This window comes from Nannobrachium achirus (genome assembly GCF_963921795.1).
Source record: "Nannobrachium achirus genome assembly, chromosome: 6".
Classification (NCBI taxonomy): domain Eukaryota; kingdom Metazoa; phylum Chordata; class Actinopteri; order Myctophiformes; family Myctophidae; genus Nannobrachium; species Nannobrachium achirus.
In genome coordinates this window covers 35,112,710-35,133,529 of record NC_137815.1, presented here as the reverse complement: position 1 = coordinate 35,133,529, position 20,820 = coordinate 35,112,710, and the positions used below count along the sequence as shown (strand labels likewise).

The following is a 20,820-nucleotide window of genomic DNA, read 5'->3' as shown; positions in this document are numbered from 1 at the left end:
CCACAATAAACACAACACATCCTTTAACTGGTGTTGTCTAAAACGAGGCCACTTCTGTGGTGACAAACAATAATCCAACCCATGCAACACTTACTTTCAGAATGACCTGAAAACTCAGCACAGGTATCTGTGGTGTTGGGTTAATGATCAACACCTGCTATTTAACGAGAAAAACATCCTATGTGGTGCATGGCCTTAGCCTAGAAGTGTTATGCCAAAGTTCACAAACTATCAGAGTTACCAGTAAGACTCCCTAATCGGGAGATACGCGACCGTCAGGTCGCAGCGTGATTTTAGGGCAAAATGTGTAGGAGTAGTGTCCAAAAATGTGTTTGAAGAAATCAGCCTGTTGGTGGTGCTATATGGGACAGATCCATATTGATGAGATGTGTGTAGACATACTGTGTACCGATTTGCGTGATTTTAGGGCAAAATCTGTAGGAGCAGTGTTCAAAAATGTGTTTTAAAAAATCGGCCTGAAGGTGGCGCTATATGGGACAGATCCATGTTGATGACATGAGTGTAGACATACTGTGTAGCGATTTGCGTGATTTTAGGGCAAAATGTGTAGGAGCAGTGTCCAAAGATGTGTTTGAAAAAATCGGCCTGATGGTGGCATTATATGAGACAGATCCATGTTGATGACATGAGTGTAGACTTACTGTGTACTGATTTGCGTGATTTTAGGGCAAAATCTGTAGGAGCAGTGTCCAAAAATGTGTTTTTAAAAATCGGCCTGAAGGTGGCGCTATATCCATGTTGATGACATGAGTGTAGACATACTGTGTACCGATTTGCGTGATTTTAGGGCAAAAATTGTAGGAGCTGAGTGTGTCCAAAAATTTGTTTTGCAAGAATCGGTCTCATGGTGGCGCTAGAAGAGGGTCATGTGTGAATTGATGGGTGGAGGTTGTGATTTGGCAGGCAAGGAGTATGTGTGCAAAATTTGGCATGGATCGGGGCAACGGTTGCGGAGATATGAGCAGGGCAAAAGTGTGACGTGTGACAGACTGACAGACAGACAGCTGGTCGAGGTTTTGACCGTAACTGCGACCTGACGGTCGCAACAATAGCTACAGAAGACTCGGTTGCAGAAGGAGTTAGTGTCTCCTGCTGACAAGACCAAATATGCAACTACAATTCAGAAATAAGCTCAAACAAAATCAATCTGCAACTATGAATATTTACAAGCGACAGGAAAACAAGCCCAAAGTCGCTTATAATAAGCAGACCTGGCTGGAACACTGGCAGGTTAGTGTTGCATGCTACTTCCACCTCCTGGTGTTGTGTGGAGGTGTCATCTGAATGCAGTGCCATCGGCCAACTTTTAAATGTGAACTAATGCCAACAGACTACAACAGAATAGCAGTCTGAAGCAGTTTGAAGTAGTGTGAAGTAGTACAACCACCGTCCTCCTCTTCGTTTCAGAGTAATCCTCAACTTGTTCTAAGCTAAAATAAGTAAGGAGTCCGTGCTGGAGAACTGGTGATTTGATAAGAAAATATATTCCAAATTAAACATGTGAACGGCCAGGGTTCTATCTTCAGTATCACTCGTAAAACTAATAAAATATCACTTGCTTGTAATATGCGTGGCCCACACTCTTCTCTACCTAAACAAGAAGTAACCACAGCACCAAGTGCATCCCATAATACACCTCTGCAGCCCGCCAACTACTTAAAGGCATATTTAAAGGCACATACCCCAGGCCCTGTGTATATAGCATAGGGTTACAGTAGTCTTTTTGGTGGAGAGTCACCTTAATGAGCAGGAACCAAAGAGCAGACAATGGTTTCCGTTCCGTCCAACTTGGCCGAGCGAAACCTTACTTACTATGTGAGATAGGAAAAGGGAGGGCACCGCTTCGATTGATTGGAGGCAATTGGTATGCATGAACAAGGTTCAACTCCCTCAATATCAGCCAAGCTTAATAGGATTTTCTGTCCACGAAAGCAAACAATGTTAAGGAGGCAGTTAGCACTGTTAAAAGTAATTTGTTTGATTAGGGAAGTTCATTAAATGGTGAGGTAACTGACTGGAGAAAGTAAATCAGGAATTATTAGGGTGGCTGTTAAGAAACAGAGCGAGATGCTTTCCTGGACTGTTTAAAAATGTCAGTATTTTTACTTACAGTATACTCCACTACATCTCAGATAAAACTATTGCGACCATAGGTCGCATTTAGTATGAAAACCTGCAGATCATGTCCATCTGCCACGCCTCATGTCACGCTCCATATATAGCTGACCTGTTCTGACATCACAATGATAACTTCACCAGCCAGATTAATTGCGACTGAAGGTCGCAGTATACCATGAGAAAAGTCGCAGCTTGTCTCTGTCTCAGTCAGTCAGTCAGTCAGTCAGTCAGTCAGTCAGTCAGTACACATTTTTATAGTCTATGGTTCTATGGGTTTGTCACTCTGACATCATGCTCTGATGTCACTGTTCAGGGGAACCACTCTTAACAGAATGGGTTTGCCGCTCTGACATCACGCTCTGGCTTGATGTCCCTTTTTTGCCCATATATTTTATGCCCATATATAGTCGACAATGTGATGTCAGAACATGCCCATATATGGGCAGTGACTTAGAAAAGTCTAAAAACCATGCTAGTGTCCCATTAAAGGCCCATGGGTGGCACAAGAAAGGCCATCGGGTCACTAAAAATGAGTAAGATTCATCCTGGAATCTGTATCAGTTTAGATTATGATATGCAAATGCATAAGCATGGAATGTTTACATGCATTTTGGCCTGAGAGTGAGTGACGCTACGTAAAATACATGATGGGGTCACTCAGTGGTTAGGGATCATCCTCCATCATACACTCTGCAGGTTTCATGGCAGTCCATCTGTACGATTTTGAAATATTATTATATCGTGTGCAATTGTATATTTTAGCCTAAGATTGACAGGGGGTCCGGGACCCTTAGGGGGTCCTCAGCTCAGAGTTACTACAGGGGGTCCCCCAAATCTTTGTGTGATAGAAACTTTTTTCTCCTTTTTTATATTAACCATTTGAACCGAGTGTCCATATTCAGAGAACTTTAGCCGTAAATAGCCGATCTACAAGCTTGTGGATCGGCTATTTTTGGCCAAGAGGTTTGGTGAAGAGGGGAAAAAGAGCAGACTAGTATAAAGTGAAAGGTCAAGTTTATTATGTTTTGATAGTTCAAGTGGTTAAATATCTGAAAACACAAATTGACATGAATCCAAAATACACTGATGATTGTGCTGTCAAACAATGAAACTATATGGAACCTGGAAAAGGTTGTGGGGGTCCCTGCTTCATCTCTCTCTCAACTAAGGGGTCCTTGGCCTGAAAACGTTGAAGACCCCTGCTCTAAAACCTTCTTCTAGCCCCTCATGGTGGGGCAGACCAATGCCTGCAATGAGCAATAAGGACTCAATAAGCACTCAGCTGTGAATTTGCATCTGATAGCAATTATGAATAAATGGGCAATTATGAATAAATGGTGGCTTTGCGCTACACTATTTATTTGTGTGCTGAGACACAACCTTTACTGAGTGCCAGTTTTTTTCTCTCACTCGAGTCACTTTGTCCCCTAGGTTAACGCATTTAGGTCATGCAATGACCATATGGGGATCGTCGATGTTAGCGCAAATCTGCATTGACCGGTCACGGTTTTTGTTGTTTTTTATGTCAGACCAGGGAGAGGGAAGGGGGAGGGAGTGAGGGAGGGAGAGTGAAGGAGAGAGAGGGAGAGAGAGAGAGAGAGAGAGAGAGAGAGAGGAAGAGAAAGCCAATTTCACCCCTGCAATAACTCTGGTGGGGTACAGAAACGTGAACATGCCTGATTGCAACAACCTGGGCAACGCCAGGCAAGCTAGCTGATGAGCAGATTTCAGATTGTTACTTATAAGTATCTTATAAGTTATGTATTATAAGATTTAATCTTAAAGTATAGGGCAGTAATTTCATTTCATAGAGGTCCATGAGTTAGAAAAGGTGTGCCTTTCAGCATTGGAACATGGTTGCACTCACACACAGAAAGAAAGTATTCCAGCCCACACAATGTCGCATTTTGCCAAATCCCACCTGCCGCCTAAATGAGTTTGACGCCTCTGTTTGTGCTTGTGAGCGGATATTTCAACCCTCAATGTGGCTACAATCACTGCTGCCATGATCACCGGAAAGTCTGGGTGTGAAATGAATCCCCTTGGACCGTAAATGTGCTTCATTATCACCAACTCTCTGAAGGCCAGGGACTAATAATTTTCACTGTAAGTGCGTGTGGGCATTAGCACCGGTGAATTTGCCTTTTTCTTTTTTTTGCAATGAGGCTCGTTTGCATAAAAGAGGCCGATTTGGTGCCAAATTTACACATGTTAGATTATTTAAATATGCACAAATAGCAGTGTTGCACAGAGACACAATTTGCTTGCCAGAACCGTTAAGGCTGCTTCAGACAGGGGCTATTAAACCAGCACGCGCACGAGAATTTCACGGGACCATGCACGTGTGCACTCAACTTCTCTACGCGTCCCTAATGATCGCCCGCCTCTCATTGACAATGAAATACTAAGGCAATACTAAACAGCCTTTATTGGTACATTTCATCCCTTGTAGGTGACTTGAGAATGAAATGGTTTCTTTTAGTTTGTTTTATTTTCGCAGGTTCCGCAGTCATAACATTTCCCAACATCCCATGCTCTCACTAGTGGGGCAATTCATTCAAATAAATTAAGTGGCAGAATTTGGATTTATTGCGACCGTAGGTCGCAGTTAACTATGAAAACCGTCACATCTTGTCAGTAACGTCAGAGGCTAACTAACACCTCAATGTCTATAGTTGACCTATGACATCACATTCAATTCTGTCCTTGTCCCTTGTATGCCCATACATGGATATCCCTGATGTCATCAATATTAAGCCCATAGCTTGGAGTGCCCATATATGGACATATTGGGTGAGTCTCATGATGTCAGACGTCAGTCATATCCATATTTGGGGAAATATTTTGTCCACATTTTGTCCAACTTAAACAACCAACCGCAACTCGAATCACACTTGCAAATGAATTCTGTCCTGTGTGAATTCCATACTGCATGACCGCGACCTCATCTTTTAGGGTGAGGTCGCTTTTTGGCATTAGGCGTCTTTATTTTCTTTAGATTATGTGTTAGCATGTGATAAAGATATATCGTGTGTGCAAGTGGAAAGGTTGGTCTAAGGATGGTGTAACCACCTAGAGTTGAACACGTACACCTGTATTGGCAACTAAACATCCAAAGTGGAACTCCCCCTTGGCCAGGGTATATATTAGGGTACATAGGTAGGGATGTGCCGAATAGAATATTCTTGGCCGAAACCGAATACCGAATAATGGAAACACTCGGCCGAAAACCGAATACCGAATAGCCGAATATTATTAACACCTTCTAAGCCTGGCCGTACTCCCTCGGACTTCCTACTTGGTCCAATCAGCCACACGTCTATTCCCGGACTTTTGATATAAATGATAATAATAAAAAAAAAAAACATCGGCCATTCTTCTCTGTGTCATTTTGGAGCCATCTGAAACGGTTAATATCCTCTCTCAATCATTTTCTGGGACTGGGTGTGATGCTCGTAGTATCCAGCAGGCCGCGCCGTTGACTCACATTCTGGATGGATGGGTGGCTAGGAGTGGCCTCCTACTCTCCACGTTGTTGAAACTCGACAAGAAGGGCACACAACATGGCTGCTCTTTGTCTCTGTTCGTGGATCGCGGTCTCAATCATGTTCGGGCGCCGCTTCTCTATCGCTCCTTTCCCTGCTTCGCCGCACGTAAACGAATGGAATTGATTCGCACGTAAACGAATGGAATTGATTCGAACTTCTTCAAACTAAATGTTCTCTTTTCGCCCCGCAACCAATAACGAAAATAGTTGAGAGCTTGTCAATCCACTATTTTAGAAATTGGGCTGTGGTAACTTTTTTTTTTTTTTCACTTTCTGAAACTTCGCCTCTGTTATGAACAGGCAGGACTACTCTGTTACATTCAGCCCCTTTGATATTGTATTCAGCCTGTGGTTGGTGCTGGTGATCTCTTGACAGATGTGGTTGCAGGTGATCTTTTGCTAGATCAAATGAATGAATGAATGGGAAAGGGGATCAGAGTCAGACACCTGTCAACTAGTGTGCCTCTGAGTAAACCTTTTTTTCACTTTTGCAGTCTTACTGTCTCGCTCTCTGTCTCTTACAAACACACTGAATTGGATGGTACAGACGCTACGTGTTGGCTCTAATAGGATGCCTATTATCTGGTGTGTTTACATCTCAATGCTTTTGAGCTCCAGTGGGTTTAATTACATCCTTATTCTCAGGCATTATCAATTATTTCCGCTTCATCTTTTACGGAGGTTGTAGTAGCACAACGCTATTGGAAAGAAGTAGAGATTTGTTAGAAGCCAGGCCGATTGAGGAGAGAGGAGCTTGTTTAGTTCACCTTTTCTTGTCACTTGAGCCAGCAGAGTACTGTGTTTGGTGCCGACAGTACAAAAGCAGGGACTTTAGCCAACGAGAGAGCAGCGTTATCGGTGACGTCACCACCGACAAGTGCAACCTGATATATACAGTAAATAACAAGTTGCAAGTTGGCACCTCAACAAAGTGCCAACCAGCCCACCCACATACATACAAACATACATACATACTTGCACGCTCGGCTGGTCACACTTGTTGTTTTCTTCGGAAAGTGATATGATTGCGCAAGGAGCAAGTTGGCACCTTGACAGAGTGCAGTCTAGTTTTTTTGTTGCAGATATGAGATATATATACTGTTTTTACTGTGCATTGTACATGGGATTAAGGTGCAGAGTGACAGCGCATGTTGTTAAAAATAATGTAACAGACAGACACTGGTATAATCCGCAGCTACTGTAGGTCCACGAGGGGGTTATGCCCCAAATATCTATGGTGGTTTTTAACTACAGCCGATAAACACACAGCTTCAGTATCGTTCAACAACTTGTCTCTGCCAAAGTCCTGTCAGAGACGGGTGGTAACTATTATTATCACTGACAGCAATAGATTGAGACTCGAGTTTGAAGAGAAATTGCATTTGTTTTAATTCCTAGACAAAAAAGGCGTGGGATATGCACATCGCCAATACTTTTTACTGTATACGGTGTTGGATGGATCCAAGAATAAACTATAGTGAATAAAAGAGGTAATGTCCGCACACGTTATAATGCTCTCCCGTCTTCTCAACCAAACAACGTTTCGCCCAGCAGGGCTTTTTCAAGTTCAAGATTTGTTTTAAGTCCACCTTCAACAGCTCTGGAAGACACTGCTGTTTTTAACTCATTCAGAGCCCCAGACATTAACGGATTATAATGTCCAAAGTGCCTCCTTCAGGTCCCATTCACTTGCGTTGTCTTATTTTGAAGGCCAGAAGTCCACCACGCAATCACTTCCGGTCTGACGTCATCGGATCGTGCGCCGGAACCGATCGTTCTCCACGTGGAGTTGTGTAATGGCCGACCGGAGCTTTTATCATTGTGTAACATAAGCGAGCATCTGCCTCCATCCTAGCTTCTAAAGTGTAGTTTTGAGATAATGGACATTAAAGATGAGATCCCCCGTCCACCTCAATGTTATGGATGGGACTATTTTGTGCTCGTGGAGCCGTGATGATGCAAAATCAGCGACGGATTTCGTCTCCGGACCCGCGTCCATTCTTCTCGGTAATGTACTCGCCGTTACAGTAATCTATTACTTTTCCCGAGATATCTCGTGAATGGCACTACAGTAATCTATTACTTTTCCCGAGACATCTCGTGAATGGCACTAGATGAGTTAAGCACATGCAGCAGCAGCACAAGCCACACAAGTGAGTGAGTGAGGGGTGCCTTTCGCACTGCAGTCAGTAATGTTTGTAATGCACTTACCTAGATGTGTGTGTTTATGTGTGTGTACATATGTACGTATACGCAGTGGTGGAAAAAGTACTCAAATGGTCGATATTTATACAGAGCTGAAGTGGTTAATGCATGATTTGTAATAATGATCAAATGCTTCTGAGATGTACGAGTGGAGTAGAAGTAAAGGTATAGAAAATTGGAACTACTCGAGTACAAATACCTCAAAAATGGTACTTAAGTAGGTCTACAGTACGTAAGTAAATATACTTAGATACTTCACTGATGACTACGTGTTGCGTTCTGTCGGTGTTTTTGTGTTTGTTTGTTTTTGTTTTTGTTTATGTTATATGTGAAAAAATTGATTTGAATGCAAAAATGTAGTATGCCAAAGCAAATTCCTATGTGTATTACACAATGGTTAATAAAGAAATCTGAATCTGGTATGTGTGTGTGTGTGTGTGTGTGTGTGTGTGTGTGTGTGTGTGTGTGTGTGTGTGTGTGTGTGTGTGTGTGTGTGTGTGTGTGTGTGTGTGTGTGTGTGTGTGTGTGTGTGTGTGTGTGTGTGTGTGCACGCGCGTGCGTGCGTGCGTGCGTGAGTGAGTGTTGTCTTTCTCTTTTGACCTGCTCATTAGCAGGTAGCGGGGGAGTGGCTCTCATTTGCATAGGCAGCCCTGGGAACAGCATGGGGCCCTGATGTAATGTACTGTAGCAGCCAGGTGATTCATACCGGCTCCTACATACTTATTTTACAAAGGATTAGATTAAAACCAATCAATCAGCCCAGCTCACAGCGACCCAAGTCTGGGAGCGCCCTCCTCGTCGCCAGGGGTGTCACACCAAATTCTGGGCCCTGGGTACAAGGCTTCACTGGGGGCCCCCCATGAATGTTATTCATAGGGGGAGGGGTGTTAAACCCATTTAGACTGGGAACGCATTTTTACGTGTTATTGTGTGCGTTAACTATTGAAAAATAGCAGTTATACAAGCTCACAGCGCGGCACCAAGTGCTACACTGCGAGCTTGTAGATCTGAACCCTAACCCTAACCCTTTTTTTTATAAATATAAGTCTTTGAATATCTCAAATCCTTCTATGGTTTTTTGAAAAACCTATGTTTCTATGTCAGTGCGGGTGCTCAGACTTTTTCATGTCAAGGACCCCCAAAATTATATGTATTTGGCCACAGACTCCCATCTCAAAATATTTAGTTCCAGGGACCCCCCAGAAGCAAAATTTGAGTTACAAATGTTTGCTTAAAAAATACATATATTCAAAGATTTGCACACATTTTCACGACTTTTAAAAAATAGCAGATCTACAAGCTCGCAGCTTGTATTTCTGCTATTTTTCAATAGTTAAAGCATACAATAATTAAGGCCCCTCCACCTTGGGCCCTAGTAACTCAGTCCCACTTCCCCCCCCCCCCCCCCCCCTTGTGACGCCCCTCCTCACTGCCTCCACTCCACCGTCTCTCACAATGAGAGAAAAGGGGGCTACACTATTTATAGACCTCATATCGCAACCTTCACATTTTTTCCAAACCCTTCATTCTGACTCTATGGCCCAAGTACTTGCACCACAATATAGCTGTTGGGCCTCCCTGTACACTGCAGTCCATCAAGTAAATACCCTTGCACATGTCAAGGGAAAAGCCAAAATTCTTTTGTTGACTTTAATTTATCTACCTTCGTGACAGGTTGTAGCTGAGAGCCAGCAGCGGCCATTTAAAGAAATGTCCACAAAGCAGCGACACTTGGGCTTGTGTAGTAAGTTGTACAGTCAGTCCTTTGGCCCAGGCAGTGAAATGCTCACTTTTCTCATATCTCTGGAGTCTGAAAGGGCAAAATCTCGATATTCCGACGGCCTCAAAGTCCGACGGCATGGAGATCCGAATCCGATGTCCCAGAGAGAGAGTGGTCCCCCCCCCCCACCCCCGCCACACATGCGCAGAGGTTGGCATGATTTAAATAATTAATTAATTAGCCTAAAAGCCAGCAAATAAATAGCCAAATCTGAGCACATATCAATATATAAGGCCAAATCTCATTAAAAAAAGTATAAAAGCTATTTGAGATGTTTATAGATTAGAAACTTTACACACCTGCTTCCAAATAATTAATTATATAATTCCAGTTCACTGCGCATATTATGCAGGTCATTTCAATTAAGCTCTCACTCACTCCTGTCAGCGCTGGTCTGAAAAGAGTTGCAGCTCCCTTAGTTTAAACTAGGCTATAAAATGACATACTAGGCTATAGAATGGATTTTCAGCCAAGAAGTTGTGAATGAAAATGTAAGCCTGTGCTTTCTTATTGTCCCCACCTCAAGTAAACGCTGGATTATTATTTCTTCAAATTGACTGGATCCAACCTGGATCACACAATAAGAGGTAACATCCAGGTCTTTATCCATCATGCTTTCACATCAAACAAAGTAATCACTCAAACCTATGTGTGAGTGGGATCAAGTTTATCATCTTAAACATCACATGCTGCAAGCGTTGGCATCCTCAGTCAGCCGCCTCTCCTCCTCTTTCTCTCCTCCTCCTGTGTGTGTGTCTCCGCTCTCATAGGCTACTAAATTGAACAGCCTTTCGGACTTTAAGTCTCTCGGACTTTAAGGCCATCGGAAAATCATCACACGCCTGTCTGACAGTGCAGTAGAATTATGCAAGTCTAATGTCCTCCTTTAGAGTAAATGTGGTATAATATTTATAAACTCCACCACTTTCCTCACGCAGCACCGGAGAGGGGGAATCTAGACACACGGATGTCGATGGAAATGCAGTGTTAATGGACTGTCGATGAGCGAGAGAGAGAGAGAGAGAGAGAGTTTGTATAGATTCATATTCACGTGTCAAACATATAATGTTATGTAAGCATGGTGAATAGTACGGTGAATACATTTTTATTACCACATCACACATGCATTGACACTAAGGCAGGTAAATAAAACCTTCGGGCAGGTGAAGTTGCCTGACCGGGCAAGTGCTAGTTTGAAAGGGGACGCAACCGTCTATAAACACAGTACGAGATATCTGTCTAAACACCTGAACATGGCCAAAGCGCTCTGTCTTCTGGTCTGTGGAATGTAAAATAAAAGCACTGTTAACCTACAGTATAATGTGCTTTTTCACCGTTGCTACACTTAAAAATATAAAATAGGTGTGAAGCCATCATAGTCATATTCAATCATAAATATGTAGGTATTTTGATCAAAATTGAGGTATGACATTTTTAAAGTGTTACATTTTACTTATCATTTTCTAATGGCCGATTTACTTTTCGGGCAAGTGGGCTTGACCTTTGGGCAAGTAGAAAATTATCTGTACTTGCCCGACGGGCAAGTGCCTCTGAGACCTTAGTGTCAACCCCTGTCACACATGTCTCTCTGATCTTGCTTAGCCAGTTCTTCTGTCCACCTGAATAATAAAGATTGATTGATTGATGTATTATTCTATTTGACAGGAATGCAAAACAGCACGAGTACAGTCAAACAATCTACATTCTACAAGCTCACAGCGCGTCGCGCGACGCATTGTGAGCTTGTAGATTTGCTATTTTCGGTCTGTGAAACTTGTCTTAGTTCTACTGGATCTCTTCTGCACTAGTCCCTCAGTTTTTATTTGTTGACGAAATTGTCCTTATATTTAATCACAGTTTTAGTTTAGTTTTTTATTTCATTTTTATTTAGGTTTCGTCAGTGAAAAAAGGTAGTCCACGAACATTTTCGTCATAGTTTTAGTCGATGAAATCAACACTGGTTGCATAGCTACCTGGCTAGTGACTATGATATAAACCAGGGGGTCCGCTCATTGTTCCGCCGGTCCGTTGTTCGGAGTAGGAACTCACCAGCGTCGGCAGGTTAGTTACTCACCCCCGTCGGCAGGTTAGCTACTCACCAGCGTCGGCAGGTTAGTTACTCACCCCCGTCGGCAGGTTAGCTACTCACCAGCGTCGGCAGGTTAGTTACTCACCCCCGTCGGCAGGTTAGCTACTTACCAGCGTCAGGCAGGTTAGCTAATCACCCGTGTCACAGTTACTGAGGTTAGGATTAGGGTTAGGTTTAGGCATAGTTTTACTGAGGTCAGGGTTAGGGTTAAGGTTAGGTTTAGTTTGTCAGCGTTAAATGGGACAGATCCATGTTGATGACATGACTCTAGACATACTGTGTACCGCTTTGCATGATTTTAGGGCAAAATCTGTAGGAGCAGTGTCCAAATTGTTGATCGTCTTCTTGAATGTGATGCTGTTTTGATGTATTTTCTTTTTTCTTTCTTTCAGGACAGGAAATTGAGTGCATTCCCAACCATTGAGATCTGTAAGGCAGACCAGACCTACTACATGGTCCCACTGTCCCGCCAGACCGACTTCTTTGTTCCGGAGATGAGAGACGAAGTCAAAACAGAGCTCAAAGAAGAGGACTCAGATGAGGACAGAGGAACCGACATCACAGGTACACCGTTTTCAGCTACAATCCGCCTAAAGTACCATGCATAGTAGTACATAAACAACGCGGGGATACATAACGAACGGAGACGGAGAGTACTTTGATCCGGTCTCTCCGTAGCTCCGGACGTAATTGTCTCTGTCCGTAACATTACGGACAACACTCAACCTAACGGATTAAAACCGATAAAAACGTACGTACACATGAAGTACCCGTGGCGAACTTTTGTCAACCGTGGGGGCAGTAGAGGGAGAAATGTTTTGTCTTTTTTTCTGGTATCCATTTCGTAGTAGGAGGAAGTAAAAAATAAATAAATCACAAAGTAACGCTGAACAGTGAACAAGCCGTTCAGGACGCAGACCTGTTGCCACTTGTACAACTGCAGTGCACACAGCAGCAGCGGAGGCAGAACGCAGAAGCAGCAAAGTGCCAGTGTCAGATCATGATACCATTTTAAATGATTATGATTGGTTTTAAAAGTTGTTCTACTTTATCCAAATAATAATATTAATAATAGGCTTAATAACAGCATTTTCCGACGGCGACGGCGTGCAGGGACATCAACTATGGAGTGAAAATAGAGTACGATGCCATTGAAAGAACGCACAGCACGGCTGTAGGCTATTTACTTAATGCATGTAATCGCCGATGCCTATCAACATGTTTGCTCATTGGGAAGATGCATTTGGGTGCCATCTATTGGATACAGTATGTAATTGAACCGTATATAACACAGAGAACGGACGGAACTATGCATGTCGACGCAATTACCGTAAGTTCCTCCTCAACCCCAAACGTACACAAAATCATCCATCCGTAACTATAAATGGCCCTTAACAAGAAAAGAACATCATCAGTGCCCATAGCCCCTAGGTGGGGTTGGCGAAAGGGCCTTTCTGTGTGAAGTTTTCATGTTCTCCCCGTGTCTCTTAGGGTATAATGTGCAGTAATCCTGGTCTCTATATTGCTTGCTTTAAAAAATCCTGGTTACAAAATCGTGGGATGAAAAAAAAAGCTCCATCAAAACAGAAGAAAACGTTTCAAATGATACCACTACTACTGAACATATTCTTCTTCCTCGATGACTGTGTTGAAAGATTTATAGATCTCGTCTCTATTCAGAATTCAGCCTGTGTCCTCCCGGAGTTCAGAGAGCAGAGACAGAGAGAGGGAGAAAATTTGTGGCAGCGGATATTTTTCAGAATCTTTGCACCCACTCTCACTGGCCTTGATCGCCTGGGATGTCTTGATATACGAGACCCTGTAATTGCTCTGTCACTGCAAGTGTGTTTCTTCGAGCGCACTGTATTTTAGACTCTTTCAATCTTGACAGGGTCTTTCAGGTTAGTGGCACGGCCACTATATTGGCATTGTCTTTTCACACATGTTTTTTTGGGTTTTTTTTTAGGAGAAAGCACGGGCGTCAATTGGGTATGGCAGGGGTATGCAGCTGCCATAACCTGGGTCCAGGGGTGAAAATAAAAGTTACTTTTAAATATAAATCCACGAATGTCTCTTTGTCTATCTGTTCTGGTTATTATGTTGTTAAATTACAGCAAAATAACTACAAACGCAAACATAACAAAATGGTCACTTTCACAAGGTATTATAATTATATTCTCCACACTTGTATTCTCCCCATCTTGACAAAATGGTATATTCCCAGGTTCCGCAGGTCAGCTGCACAGGTGCAATGCATTATTGTTAATTGTGGCACGTTTACTAACATGCCAAGTTTAACTGCACTTGAACCTAGTACAGGCTGCCATATCCAGCCTAAGAAACCGTAGAAACGGCAACGGGCGGGGGGGAAATAGAATGTACTTCTTGAAATAAATGTATCATGCCTGTTGCTAAGGTATGGCAACATGACTGGTGTCTTGCACGCGCGCCTTCGCGCGCGTGCAAGACACCAGTCATGTTGCCATACCTTAGCTTTTTCTGAGCTGACGCCACTGGGAGAAAGCCTTGCGGCTGACAGAGGCTGAGTGGGCCGATGTGGGCAGAGAGAGATGAGGCAACTATTCCTGCCCGGTGTGAAGGATCCCCTGCTGTGACAGCCCATGCTAAATACCTTGCTTTGAACACCCACGCCTTGTCATTAGGTTATGTGATCTCCTTGCATGCGCTTTACTGATTTGAACACGTCTAGACAGGGATGAATTACATACGATACGAGCCATGCCAATCTCTCCTGAGAGACAGTAATTCTGTTGACATGGACATCACGTTGTATACTGTTTACAGCTTGTCATTGTCTTGTCAACACCACTGGACTGAGGCAAAGCAATCACTTCACTTCACCATGGGAGAGCTTCAGCTTTCTTTGGCTATTCAACAATTCAACTATTCTACAAGCTCATAGCGCTGTGTGTGTGTGTGTGTACGTACGTACGTACGTACGTACACACACACACACACACACACACACACACACACACACACACACACTAGGGCTGCAAGCGAACGTTCGGGGATTCGAACGTTCGTTCGTTACGTTGGCAATCGAAGTTCTAAATTAATGGGTTCAGGTTTTGTTTTTGTTTTTTACACAGAAAATAATTATCAGAATGTGATAGGCCTATCAGAATATCACAGTAGTAGAGATATCCAAGCCAATAAGAAAGAATACGAAATAGGTTACCGGTAAACACAGCTTGGAGCGATCAAGGAACGTCCTCCGCTCCAATTCCGCTCCTGTTGGGTTCGGTGAGAGTGAGAGCACTCAGAGCTGGGCAGACAGACTTTGTTGGTGCTCCGAACAGCGAACACCCATCCACGCACCCAATGATTAAATAGCCTTTCTCCTAAGCATGAGAAAAGGATCCATAATGCAATTTATGGGGTTGTTACATCGAGACCAGTTCAGCCCGAATGCGACGCGTTCCGACGCAGTCACCAAGTCTAATCATCGTCTGTGCAACTCCGCTATACATTGAGCTTGTTCGTCAACAAACAGCGCAACATTTTCTCCGATTGGATTGGACTTTCCAAGTGTTAGCCTACGTGTTAATGGCATCAACACGTTTTCAATGGACAAAAGCGCATTTAACACATTTCCTACACTGTTTTAGCTGGTTAAAGGTACAGTACGTTCGATGGTTCGATGGTCCGATTGTTCGGTTTTTATTAAAGTAATTAAAAATCGAAGGTTCGATGGTCCGTTCGGAAAATGCCCCCCGAAGTTCGAATCCCTAAAACAGGGTTAGATTACAGCCCAAACACACACACACACACACACACACACACGCACGCACGCGCACGCACGCACGCACGCACGCACGCACGCACGCACGCGCGCGCGCACACACACACACACACACACACACACACACACACACACACACACACACACACACACACTTTTTTTTTACTCAAATCTTTGCTTCTGGGGATCCCTGGGACAAAATGTTTAGAGATTTTGGGGGACCTTGACACAATTAATTTAAGGTATTAACTCATTCCCTGCTAGGCCCGATAGTCCAGAGAATATTTTAATGTCTCTACCCGCCAGGCCCGATAGTCCCAAGAATTTACCGTTTTTGAAAAAATGGACCCCAAAAAATGTAGTAGGCACGAAATTGCATGTTTAACCCCCATAGCAACCCCATCTTTCAAACATGGCAGCCATCTTTGTTTACATTTTAGGAAAACATAATGGCTGCTAGTTCATGAATGCCTGAACGGATTTCCATTCGGATTTCTTTGTTTGAAAGCTGTGAGCAATGTGGACACACGTGGTGCATGATCTAGGCATGGGTGTGCATGATCCGTGCACTATGAATTACATGGAAGTCTATGGAGACGAATGGCATATTATGGGAGTTCGAAGGTATTTTTAAAAGACGGGAACCTGTTAAGGTAAGCATTGAGTGCAGTGAGCTCATTTTAAAGAGATTTAAACACTAGTCCTGTTCTCTCATCAGTGGTGATCACTGTCACAGCATACAATAAGAAGTTACTGTACATTCATCTTTCCATCACAACAAATGTCCATGTGACAAACAAAATGGCAAATAAAATAGACACGCAGGCTTTGTTTTTACTCCAACTTCATCCTGCCACAGTACACAACACGTTAAGAGGATTTAGCCTTTACATTGTCTACATCACCTGATCCCCGAGAGACCCATTATGGTGTGTCCCTGTAAGGAGGTGTTTTTCCATCTCCACGGTTAATTTGATTAGCCATTTAAGCTATTTACTTTGATACGAAATATCGCTCACAGCCAACGCACGCACGCACGCACGCACGCACGCACGCACACACACACACACACACACACTCACTCACTCACTCACTCACTCACTCCTGCAGCTTTTGCTTTATTTTCTTAAGGGCAGTGGAGAGACAGATGCCGACAGTGAAGACATGCACAATTGTCTCCGTCTGGAATAGAAGGGCTGTCACGATTATTAGTATGCATGTGTTTTGGTGCAGGAATAAACCGGATGTTACCAGGGGGAAACAAATGCAAACATGGGAAGAACACGCAAAAAAAAAACCTCAACACAGAAAGGCCCTCTGCCGAGGTTCGAACCCGGGACCATTGCTTGCTATGAGGCAGCAGTACGTGTAACCACTGCGCCTGAGATGAGAGTGATGAGAAGCAAAAATAATATTGTTCTTTGCCAGCTTCCCCCCCAATGGAGAATTCTCCCTAAATACAGCAATCAGGTTTTCATAATGACCGGCGCCTCCCAGCTTCATTTTGGGACCATGTGAGAGAGAATAACGGTTTATTATGTTCTTTTTTTTTTCAATTCGTTTTACTCCCATTTTTAATATCCTGTCACATTTGCAGTCTTGTCTCCTCCCGCTCTTTAAAACCCAGCATGTCTCATTCCCGTCTGACTCTAATCACCTCGTCTCCCGTTTCGAACAGTTTGACGAACAAGACCTTGATTCTCTGCTAATAATCCCAATGGGCCCAATTTAGCAGCTAATTGAGTCAAATGTTATCTACAGTAAAAGACGTCAAGAAGCATTGCTGGGCTCCAGCGGGGCAGCATTTTTCACACTGTACTATTAATCCCGGTTTTGGAGGAATGATAATGGTCCCGTTATTGTTTTGTTTTTCCCTGAAGACCCATTTGTGGGTCGCGGACACATTTTTATGGGTCCCTTAATGTTTTTGTTTCCTACATTTTTGTTTTGAGTTATTATTTAAAAAATATATTAAAAAAAAACATTCCTCACAACACGGTGCGAAGCAATCTTGTAGATCTACCGTTTTCACTAGATTGGCTAACGTCTAATCTCTTTTTTGGGTCACAGGCTAAAAAGGGGGAACCACTGGTCTAGGCAATTACCCTGAGAAGGCCCATAATGTTTCCACTACACCTGCTTGTATTATTTGCGACCGTAGGTCGCAGTTTACTATCAGAACCATCACATCTTGACCGTATCTGTCCGTCCGGACGGTATAACGCTTGTCTTTTTGGTTGATTGACCCTCCCGCTCTGACCTCACGCTCTGACATCACTGTGATGTCATGGGAACCAAATTCCTTTTATGCCCATATATGGAGATATATAGATCCCTGTGATGCCAGGGGAACCAAATCCCTTTATGCCCATATATGGAGAGCCCTGATGTCATCAATATTAAGCCCATATGTGAATGCCAATCACTGTGATGTCAGGGGAACCAAATCTCCATATATTGCCATATATGGAGATCACTGTGATGCCAGGGGAACCAAATCCCTTTGGACAGATGGCGAAGACATGGCGCGACGTCGCTTTTTGCCCTTAGGCGTCTTATTGGTACTATATACTGTTGCTTGCTGGCATTGTGTTTCTGTGCTGTATGAGAAGCTGTACGACCACACAGAAAACTCACCTGTAACACTTGCATATCCATAGCGGAAATATCTGTGAAGATCTACAAGCTCACAACGCAACATGTGTGAGCTTGTAGATCAGTGCACGCTCTCCCCAGAGAAGGGACGCTAGAGTTCACGTTGTTAAATGAACATTGCGGATATTATGTTGCGTGACGTACTGTAAACACAACAATCAACTATGTTGTACCCGCATTTCCTGTGATGTACAATAGTGATGCTGACATTGCATTCACACTCCATCACACACTGGACCGATTTCCCTTGAAGGCCATCCCTGATGACTGTTTTAGCTTTGTTAGGACCTGCAGACTAATTAACAGGATGTTTCTCAGTCCATTATTAAAACAGCCTTAATGACCTCTCGCGCTATATTGTGTATGATGATCCATTGCAGACAGGATCAGATCTGTTGAATCCATGACTTGATAATTAGATCACCGGGCGATGGGAGATTGGAATGGAGGAAGAGGGGAAGGATTGACCTCAGCTAGGGAGCCTGGAGACTCAGTGTTCATTGTATTGTGATCCCACATGAGCACATTCTAGTGCAAACATCCGACTGATGTGTGGATGAGTTTTGTTTTGGGTGTGAAGGTAACAGAGGAAATGATATTGCTTTTAGACTCTCGTGGGATAGAAGCATAAGATGAGATGTAGAAGGAAGGCACTGGAGCAAGCTCGGACTGTTAAGCCTTTTTTTATATTTACAAGGTGCAGGCAGTGATGGGCAAGCTACTTGGAAAATTTAGTTACCTAAGCTACAAGTTACACTTGATTAAATATAGCTAAAGTTACAGCGAAGCTATCCTCAAATAAATGTAGTTGCCTAAGCTACAAGCTACATGTCCTTAAGTCCTTAAAATGTCACTTCACTGTCATCTGGGGATCCCCCTGTCTTGAATGTCCACTCACTATTGGGGACATTATTGCAATTGACTATTTATTTATTATTTTTCCCAACTGTGATGGGCAGGCTATTTGGAAAATGTAGTAAGCTACATTACTTGTTACTCTGATTAAATATAACTAAACTACACTACAAGCTATCCCCAGAGAAATGTAGCAAACTTCCGTTACGCTACTTAGAAATGTAGTTAAGCTATGTAGATTAGCTACTTGTAGCTAGCTACTGCCCATCACTGGGTGCAGGCAAATAAACGTTTCGATGTCAGTACATATTCGTCAGGTTGTGGCGAAGATGTATTGACATTAAAACTTGGAAACAATTCAGTAATAGCATGCATGGTTAGTTGGAGGGAGGGTGCCCATGTCGTACAGACTAGTAAGATTTTCCTGATGAAAAAAAATTCTGAGTGATTCATTCTGCATTACAGGTTAGAAGTCCTGTGTGTTCCTCACTTGGTATCACACAGTTAATTTATTGTAGCCATTGTTTTATATTAAAAGGGAATTCAACCTTGGGAGAAGTGGCTGCGTTTGAGTGATGTTCAGAGTGGGCGACTCAGGTGTCAGAGGTGTCTTTGTCATCCATCAAACTTGAACAGGTCTGATATCTGGTCTGCCTGTGTTGCAGGGGTGACGCACCAAATTCTGGGCCCTGGGTACAAGGATTCACTGTGGGCCCCCCATGAATGTTCTTCATAGGGGGAGGGGGTTTAACCCATTTAGACTGGGAACACATTATTACGTGTTATTTTGTGCTTTAACTATTTTTGAAAAATCATGAAAATGTGTGGTCATTGAATATTTCAAATCCTTCTATGGTTTTTTTAAAAACCTATGTTTCTACTGTATGTCAGTGGTGCTCAAAAGTTTTCATAAGAAGGACCCCCAAAATGATATATATTTGGCCACAGAACCCCAAAAATAGTAACTAGTTACCGTTACTAGTTACTTCGTTTCAAAGGTAACTCAGTTACTTTACTGATTACTTACACCAAAAACTAATGCGTTACTGTGAAAAGTACGTTTTTAGTTACTTTTTAGTTGGGCTCCCATTAATGACCTTATAGCCTTCATTTTCATCACTTGACATGCATTGCACTGAACTCTTCTAAGCAATGTGGTCTATCCCAGTGGTTCCTAAACATTTTAGCTTGTGACCCAAAAGAGAAATTAGACATTTGCCTGTGACCCAAACTAGTGAAAACAGCAGATCTACAAGCTCACAATGTGACGCTTCTCACCACGTTGTGAGCTTGTAGATCAGCTATTTTCTCTATTTCTTAAATATGTGTGTTATAATTTATGGAATTTCTTCAATTTAATTTATAATTTATTCATGGAATTACTCTTTTATTTGCAAGCAATGTAGGCTACAACATAAACACAAAATGATCATAACTTCCTCAAGACATTCTGAAATGCCTTACCAACAGAAACTTGAGGGAAAATTACCTTAGGACCACAGGAAGCTTTCTTCTAACAAAAATATCATGGTTTGATGAGCCTTAATGAAATAGACGCGACGACAGATTTGATCGTGAGTCGGGACACATGTATGGATTTACAAGACGCTGTCAATTATAATCTCATCAACGCACAGCTGTCCACCGCACGCAGGGGACGGGAAAAGTCAGCTAGTGTAAATGATCACATTCTACCTGTTGACTATCTGTTGTCGCGTTTGCAGTCTACAGTATATGTCTGCACTAGTCTGTTGGTAAAGCACAAACATGCCCAGTGCCCGCCA

At 43.0% G+C, this 20,820-nt stretch overlaps 1 protein-coding gene across 1 annotated transcript in view; it reads left to right on the top strand.

The window, feature by feature from the left end:
• The window catches only part of tex264a (testis expressed 264, ER-phagy receptor a), a gene marked incomplete at its 3' end in the record, with an annotated part of 111,589 nt that overhangs the window by 89,161 nt on the left and 1,608 nt on the right, over positions 1–20,820 (top strand). Inside the window, exon 3 of the mRNA XM_080728174.1 lies at positions 12,153–12,324. Within this exon, the coding sequence (XP_080584300.1) occupies positions 12,153–12,324 (172 nt within the window). The remainder of the gene's footprint in view (positions 1–12,152; positions 12,325–20,820) is intronic.